This window comes from Paralichthys olivaceus, chromosome 14 (assembly GCF_024713975.1).
Source record: "Paralichthys olivaceus isolate ysfri-2021 chromosome 14, ASM2471397v2, whole genome shotgun sequence".
NCBI classification, from domain to species: domain Eukaryota; kingdom Metazoa; phylum Chordata; class Actinopteri; order Pleuronectiformes; family Paralichthyidae; genus Paralichthys; species Paralichthys olivaceus.
This window is the reverse complement of record NC_091106.1, coordinates 2702145-2711414: the sequence shown is the minus strand read 5'-3', so window position 1 is coordinate 2711414 and position 9270 is coordinate 2702145. Positions and strand designations below refer to the sequence as shown.

The 9270-nt window shown below is 41.6% G+C and overlaps 1 protein-coding gene across 1 annotated transcript in view; it reads right to left on the bottom strand.

The window, feature by feature from the left end:
- Window positions 1-3793: 3793 nt before the first annotated feature.
- pdzd8 (PDZ domain containing 8) overlaps window positions 3794-9270 on the bottom strand; it is a 43404-nt gene continuing 37927 nt past the window's right edge. Inside the window, exon 5 of the mRNA XM_020094701.2 lies at window positions 3794-9222. Coding sequence (XP_019950260.2) covers window positions 6869-9222 — 2354 coding nt within the window. The 3' untranslated portion in view covers window positions 3794-6868. The remainder of the gene's footprint in view (window positions 9223-9270) is intronic.

The following is a 9270-nucleotide window of genomic DNA, read 5'->3' as shown; positions in this document are numbered from 1 at the left end:
ATAGAGTCAGCTTAACATAAAGATGAATTTGATAGATACCATTCACCTCCATTCATATCCAAAGCTCATTAATTAAAACAGTATATCTCACGCATTTCATCTGTTTAAAAACCAAGGTGTGAAAACCTGAGGAGGCCTGCAGAGGGTCCACCGCTGGACAGAACTCGCTCCTTCCCTACTGTCCTTATGCTAAGCTACGTGCTGTAAACAAGAGAGGTATCAATCTTAACATCAAATAAACATAGAAAATAATATTATGAAAAGGGATTCATGGCTTCCACCACTGTTGTGTTCTTGGTGGAGAGGAACAGCCCCTCAGACAACACCAGTATTCTAATTCTAATTATCTTCCTAATTGTTGGTCTTTTGAAAATGTCACACTGGAATCAATAATGATTTAAGCACTTTGTATTCTACATTTTCTATCATATTCATGACTGATTTCAGACCGGATGTTTACTGAAAGACTAATAACCACCTTATAGATCAGTAGGAACACAGTTGGCTGCCTCTTGTTCTGTCAAGGCCACAGGTGTTGATCGTGTCCTTCAGTCTTGTTACTCCTGTCTGTCATGGATTTGGGGAAAATAACAGTGACACTATTTACAAATCATTTTCTCTCTTGTGACAAATGAGTCGACATAAGGAAGTATATAAAAAGATAATATGTAAATCAACAGCTTTTTCTGAAGCGCTAAATATATATATATTCATCATGCCTTAAATATTTATGTTGTTGCAGTTCTTGTACAATAATGAAAGTCTCCTGAATAACTGGACAGTTAACTGCTTCTTTAATTCTCAAATAGACAGTTAAAGGGAACAGGGTGACTGGTATTCCTATATTTTTAAGTCAAGTCAAATTTTATTAGTTTTATACCTCCCTACTTTCCAGGGGGGGAAACACCAGAGAGAGGTGAGAAATGTAGTGTAAACCAAATTTATTTTCTGACTACTCACACTTTAAACCACAACTTGTAAGCGAATGGCTGTAAGTCCAGTTTCAAGGCACGTTGCTGTACCAACCCCCGATACGATGTCAGCTGATGAGCTTCTCCCGAACAACCTTTGATGGATAGATGGAATATCATTTCCGCCTCTGGTGCAGCTCTGCTTCTCAGAGATGCTTTTAAAAAAATGGCTACATCCCAAACTGATTTATTGTAATTGAAATGGCTATTTTAAAAGACTCGTGATGTCCCTTGTGTCTATAATATACTACAATGTTCAGATTGTTGTGTCCTCATAAACCTGCTGATGGGCTGTGAAACACTGTACTGGACTGTAATGGATCTGAAGTGGTGAAATAATAATCATGATCATACAAGCTGTAATGGTTCCTCCATTGATTTAAACCTTTGACCAGGTACTAACACATCAAAATCCTCTTTTTTGATTTATACATGGAGAAGGATTTTTTTGTGGTTCTGGGTAATTCGACGTATGTGTGTCCATGTAATTACATGTTTGTCATTAATTAGATGTATCTGTTTATTTCCTCCTTACTTGTGAGAATGCCATATCGTCTATTAAATGTGGTAAGCTCTGAAAATGTTTTTTTCTTCTCAGAAATGACTACATTGAAACTGATAATAGAGACAGATGGTTTTTCAGCACCATTACCATATAGTGCATTTAGATGGCGGTCTAAATCCTGTTTCCCATCGTTGAGGTGACAGGTTGCAGTGAGCAGAGCAGTAACATGTACTGTATAGGTAAGCGTGAACATTTCAAACAGCCAGGACCTTTTTTCAGGCATTCTTCTCAGTTTGGTAACAGAAATACTCACATTGCTTCTCTGTATACTGGGTGGTGGACGGCAGCAGAATGAGTTACCATGAAGGGGAAATGTGGGAGCAGACACACTGTAATCAGCCTGTCCATCTCAACACTGGGCTTCAATTACTTTGCGGATGATCACACAATACCTTCCATCCTTTCCCTCTTCAGTAAAAACCCAGACAACACTGGTTCTTACAGCAATGTTGGTAGAGACACACATTTTTATTTTCATGTTGCTTTTTTGGGTTCTTCAACACCAGTGTGCTCAGATGTTAGAAAAATGTTGGTCATTTTCTTAGCTGTGTGAGTGATAGTACCCCATTTTAACACTAGTAATTATAATAATGATGTTCACTATTCATACTAAATTAAGTCCAATTGTTCATTAAATAAATGATCTGGTATCATATCTTTTTATATTTTTCTCACTGTAAGGTCCTCCATAGATTCTTTATTGTTCTCTTATAATATTGGTAGCACTGACCGTACTGTGGAGGTGAGACTACATGTTGTGTTTATAGGGTCTAACATCTCCGAGTGTGCAACACTTGGATACACTTCTCCACTTCAGCAGAGTTTACCTTTAAAGATTCACATGCTCAGTCGAAACCAATGGACTCGGGGCTAAATGCAACAGACGGGTTTGTGAGTTTGGATCGTACTGACAGATTAATGGCTTGTTTCCAGTTTTGTGTTAGTAATTTCATATAATATACAGACTACGCACCCTGATGTTCAACTCAAGTACAAAAGCATTTTTCACCAGTCAGAGTCTAACTGCCAGGTGTGTAGCTAACCTTGTGAAATGCTTGCAGTCTGTGTTTCACAGCTAACAGGTTACCAAGGTTAGCTAATAGCCTGCAAGCCAATTCATTTTTATGCTGATTTCCTGTAGCACAGTGCCGTCTGTCCAAAATCCACCAAAAGTAAAACTTTTTCAATTCACTTGCTGTAAGAGATTCACTCACACATAGGAGTCCCATAGGATTGAATGGACTTCTGCATATACCCACAGAAATGCGCAAATGAGGCATGACACCAGCTGCATGGTTGTCACGGTAGTTTTAACAAACACATGTGCACACCTGTTACAAAACTGAAACTTGGGTAAGAAGGCCAACTCTCAAATCTGAAAACATTTCCAATCGCCCAAAACAGCTGCAAAGGTATTGTAGAGCAACAGCAAGACAGAAACACAACTCATGCGAGGTTATATACATTTTCTCAGAGAGGGCCACACAGCTTTGGAGAGCGAAGGGAGCGAACTGCGACCTGGCATTCATGAGTTTTACACAATGCTGTTTTCCGTGTGAACACCCAGCACCACTGTATTTGACATTAAGAAATACTGAACTGCGCTAACAAGCAACGAAATGTGTCCTGTGCCCATACAAAAAAAGTATAAGTAAAAAAAGTATATTGACAAATAAATATGATTCACTTACATAATTACTTATGGGCCTTTTCTAATAGATTTTTTTTTGTTTTGCAGATTTCTGCTGAGAAAGACCAGAAACTGTAAGAAAAATAGATTGTTAGTGAAGCATTAGTTGTGATTTTTGTGGTGTGTTGTGTTTATCGATGCACAATGCAGTGCACAACCACTGTCCAATTACACAACCAGACAAATATTCCAAGCTTTGTTGAAACACAAAATGTGTACACAAAGCATTGATTTAGTGTACATAGAAGTCATCTTTCATCAACTCAGTAACCTTTCCACAATCATAAGATTTATGATCACATATGATTTGCATTGAAGTAGCAAAACAATCAGCTGATTTCATTATAAAACAGACTCGTTTGGTTCGTGTAAATAAACCTTTAACTTTCGTGCTTGTCTTGAGTAAGTGTAAATTGATGCGTTATTCTGACTGAATGCAACAGAAGGTTAAAATCTTGTGCTTTGAAATTTGCTGGTGAAGCGAACCGGTTTATATTTGGGTCACAGATTGTGCCTTTGAAGATCTTCTGTGTGAACTGATTAAACCACAAAGCAGAGCAATAGCAATCGTTTTGAGCTTGTTTATTTGAGTTATGGACAATAAAGCTTCATCACAGGAGCCCCCTTGAAAGCTGTACTACATCCCTCACGTACACAAAAAGAAACCAACACCATCTTGACCTGCTGAAAGCTGTGGTGGACAGTCGTACAGCGAGTGCAGTTTCAAAGGTTAGGGCTGGGGGAGGGGTGGCAGAAGCATATGATTATGAGTTCAGTGGAAGAGCACATTGTCACAACAGCAGCAGCAGCAAAAGCAGTGCTTCTCAGGCTAAGAGGGGTTTACAGTGTGAACTCCTCCTCTCAGATTTTCATTGGGCTCCAAAGCCCCTCAGGTCGAGGAAGGTGGGCACATCAACTACAAACTTCCAGAGAAAAAAAGAAGAAAAATCACAGACATTGGGATTCATTGCAGATTACCTGTTTCATTTCCTACAAAAATATTGCACAAAAATCTGAATATACAGTGACAGAGAGAGATTGACAATAGCAGCCAAAAAGCCAATATCTACATGAGCAACATATCGAATATATTAAAAAACACATGAAATAGTCCTTTGCTTCCACTAAAGTCCAATTCATGCTTTCTGCATCTGGGTGTCCACAAAATAAACGTGTTATCTGCCCGAGTCAGCTAGGGTTTGCGTGTGCCCTACGTGATCCGCATGCGACCCAAAATATGACACAACACAGACTGTTCACACAGCAAGCACGCTGACTGTGCATGCGCCACAAAAGTGAATAAGATGCTTGTGTAGTGCAATGTGTCATGATGTTGTACTGTACTCCACATCCTTTTGCGTCCTATTGCAGTCATGCAACGTTTTTTGGAATTTTTTCATGTTGTTAAGCCAAACAGAAAAAAAAGAGCTCATCTCACTGTCAAGACGTTAAAATCATGTTTTCTTGTGTACGTGTGAAACGTGTCCACTGCAGTGAAGTCCACCAAGTATGATCAAGGCTCAAGTCTGGCTCATGACTTCTCTTATACCATTAGTTTAGACGAGCCGTTTTGGTGTTCTACTGCATTAAAGGAAGATTCTACCCACTGCTAAGTCGAAATCAACTGGTTTTCAGTGAATCTTTATATGTGGAATTCTAACTTTGTCTCAACACAATCCTAATGCTAGCCCTAAAATAATGTTTCCCAGCTCCCAGGGCATAGGCTGCTGCAAATATAATGATTATTTTTAATTCTTGTATTATTTACTGTTATGCAGTGTTGAGATTATGGTCAGCCTTTAAGCTAATCAATCAATCTGAAGAGCAAATGTCTTTCAATCAAACATTGGCACTACACTTATGTCTCCTCTAACTGAGTTCTCACTGACAATTTGTTGAGCGCCACAATTCTGATGAGCTGATCTGATAACCTGCAGACAGTTGCTGATATTTAGAGAAAGCTACTAAACTCAACTTCTCTAATTCAACACAATCAAAATCAATTGTGTTTACTGTGCTGGAAATATCTGCAGTGGCACTGGTTGACAAGATAACCAACAGAAGAAAGAAAGAAAAGGACATAGACAACAAAATAGTTTTAGCAATTTCTCATGGGTTCAGGATAGATTTTTCCTTGAGATACACAAAAGTAAGATATACCCTCTTGACAAGCAGTTCTTTTTCAGAGGCTCTGTAAGGGTGTCAAAGATGAACAGCAAGGCATTTTGGGAGCAGTAGATAGTATAACAATGATTCCATTGTAATAAGCTACATCAATGCTTGATTGATGGTTTCCTGGGAAACAAGGGAAGGTGGTAGCAAATAGTTGCATAAAAACACAACAGAACCATCCGAACATACATTCATTTGGGCATGAAAACAACTCACACAGTCAAAAGATCGGCACTTAATCACATCACAGCTCCTTGAAGTAGCCCCTTGACCTAACCTTCGAAAGTAAATGCCTGACCCCAACCCTTAGCCCTAATGTAAACCCCATTGCAGCTGTGAGGACAAAGCAACATTTCATTACAACAAGGGTTTCAGACCAACATTTGTTCAAACAACCATAAAAAATAAAAAAAAACACATTAAAGCAGATAAATAAATAAATGTTGGAGAATTTCAACATCATGAGAGATTCTTGGTTACTATCAATGAAAAAGAGACAATGATGTGCCTGTCTCATCTCATCCATGTCAGTTTGCTATGTGCCTTAGTAGAGTTATAGAAGTTGAATGGGTAATGTGAACAGAATGTAACTTGTCAAGAGAAAACCATACATACATATTAGAAAAGAAATAGAACCCAGGAAAATAACATTTTTACATCCTTCAAAGAAATAACTATGGGTTATAACACGTTTGACGTGACAAACAAATAAACCAACAGAAAGAGGCAAATTATATATTAGGTTTCATTTATAATCATGCTGAAATCACAAAGAGTTTTTGAGCAGGGAAAGTCACTTCTAAAATCCAAATATATGTTATGGTAAAAAAGTACTCAGAGCAAAGGATATGTATGACTGCTTGCAAGGACATTAGACAAACACAGAGGTGGATGTGTAAACCTACTTTTCCTTAGTAGTTCACATTGATATTGACTCAAACATTTCACCTTCATATGGACTTGTTGTTCACAACAAACAAATATTAAATACATACTTTTTTTTCCTAAATCAAGATAATTCTGACTAGCAGCACAGAAATGTGCAAATAGTCCAAAGTCCTTAAGTCAAAGCAGTTACAGACAGGAAATCAAACCAAATCAAATTCTTACAATGACCTTTTGAAGCCAGAGAAAAAAAACAAAACTGAAGGATGAATGTGCAGCACTACTGAGGGCAGACAAGTGTAGCTTTCAAGTTTCCCTTTAAAACTCCAGAAACACATGGAAAGCATGGGGACGGCATCACACTGTGCAAATCAAAACATCAATGACAGGATTACCATGACTCATTAGGGAGAAAATACCTTTACCCATCATACCTCATGTAAAAATTAAGTGGATCAAAAACTGGACCTCAACAACCCCAATGTTTAAAACAGACTGCTGCAATTCCCGTCCAAATAGGATACTCTTTCGTAGGGGGAAATGTGCACAAAGCATGTTCCTCTGCCTTATTTTTTCTAGTCTTATTTAGTGGAGGGCCTCCACACAGATCTGCTCCTCAGTAATGTCATCTAGCAGTTGCACCTCCACTGGGCTGCAGATGTCACTGTCATAGACCTCAGTCCCCATCGGGGCTTCATCTTCTAGGCCTTCTCCTTTTCCTTTGAAACCTTGCTGCTCTGAAGGAGAGGTGCTCTCCACCGACTCTAGGTCTTCAATCCCAGCCCGGTAGTGGATCATTAGCAAGGTAAGGGCCTGCAGTCTCTCTCCAGACTTGGCCAGGGCAGTACCAATAAGGGCCTTGCGACGGGCATCTGTGGCCTCCCTCTCCTCTAGAAGAAGGGCATTATTGTGCTCCAGCTCCTGGTCAATTTCCTGCTGCAGTTTATCCAGCATCAACTCAAGCTTCTGGGAGCGCTCATCTGTGGGCAGCCCCCGGTACAGGTCACGCCCTATCTCCTTCACAGCAATGAACACACTGTCATCCAGCCCACCTTCCTTGCGTACAAGTTTACTGCTGCCACCACTGCTGCTGGGCTGCTTTGAGGGGCTGGCCCCACTGGTGTAGGTCTCAGTATCACTGCTTTCATTGTCTGAAGTGTTGGGTGTATGCTTGGGTGAGGGTTCCACCACTCCAGGCACCACATCAACCACCTGCTCGACTAGCCGAGTCTTAGGCACCTGACGCAGATTAAGCAGGCGAGAGCTGGTGTTGATGATATGGCGGGTTAGTCCAGTCGCCCGGTTTATGGTGGATTTGGCTTCAGGGTCAGCTCCACGACGTTCAGTTGCTGCCACACAGAAGGGATTTTCAGAGAGGCACTTGTCCTGGCACTTCTTGTGGCAAACATAGGCGCAGATCATACACTGAGAGGCTGCCTTGGTCCAAACCTTCTTCTTGCAGTATTCACACCAGGTGGGGATCTGGAACTGTGTGTCCTGGAAGTTGTGACGAATCTCTACCAACTGCATGGTGCCATAGGCCAAGTCATCCCGTGGTGCTGAGGGGATATGTTCCCTTTCCCTCTCCTTTAGATCATCATCAAGAAGACTTCCCTCTCGCTCTTTTTCTACCAGCCCCCCTGGAAACTCAAATTCACCCTCAGCTAAATAGCAGAAGTTCAGAGTCACATCTCCGTAACACAGCTTCTCATTGAAGCCCTTGTGGGTGCCAAGACTCCGTAGTGCAGTGCGACTGACATTGGCTCTGGGCTCTGGAGGCCCTAGCCTAAAGGTGCTCTGGTACTCTGCTGAAGATGTGGCCATACATTCCAGGGCTACATGCTCCAGCTGGAGACTCACATGACCCAGACACAACAAACTACCCAGCTTAAAGGGATCTTTGCACCACAGGGCCACATTAAGGTACTTGTGATTGCTTTCTACATCAAACACCATCGAGGCTTTGGGCCAGCGTGCTGTCTGATTACGAAACATGGTTTCTGGAGATTCCCAAATGGAGTGGTCCTCTAGACTGTCTCGTGTGCTGCACGAGCTCTCTGAAGCTTTGTCCTTTGCTTGATCAACCCTGCTACTGCTGGTTGCAGTGGGGAAGGCTGGCAGCTCATCACTGGACTCATTTGGCTTAGTGGACTGCTTTGCGTCAGCCTGTTTGACACATATTTTCTCTGTGCCAGCCTTCTCCTCATTCGCTCCAGTGGAAAGAACCTTTTCTGGAGATTTTTCAGAAGCACTAGTGGCAGCAGTCACTATAGGACCAACAGTTGCATTAGAAGTTGTAACAGAATCAACACTGTCCAAAAGACTGGTTTCTGAAGAGGCTGATGTTAACCTTATCTGAGGTCTTGGTGGCACCGGGGGGCGAGAGGGAGGAGGTGGGGGAGGAACGGTGGGGCGCTGCAGACCCTCACCTGGATCACTACTGGTCTTATGTGGTGAGGGCTTTGGTGATTCTTTGGGATGAGGCTTTAATGGTGACTGAAGACCCACCAGGTTTAACTTGCGGTTTAGAATGGGTGATATGGTACCAAGGGGCTTGGAGGCCAAGTTGGCCACAGTCCTTTTAGGGCTTTGGTTTACTGTAAGTAAGAAATCCTCCTTAGTCTCACTGGTATTTGTGGTACTGTTACTACCAGTCTGACTAGGTTTTGAGTCCACAATCAACTCTTCAAACTCAGAGTCCATGTCTTTGCCATCGGATATGTCAGAAAGGGTGGTGATGGGGGCTGGGTCTTCCTCGTAGCCGCTTGGCTGGGGGATAAAACCGGTTTCCTCTAGCTGCCCAAAGCCTTCCTGAAGAGTTCCTAAGCTTCCCAAAGAGGAGGTCTGGTGACGAACCGGTCTCTCATAAAGGATCAGTACCCTGTCTCCAGCCTGCTTCAACAGTTTGGGTACTTGAACTGAGGATGTTACTTTGACACCTGTCAACAGAAACATCGGTGAGAGGGTTTTCAGTCGATAACATAAAT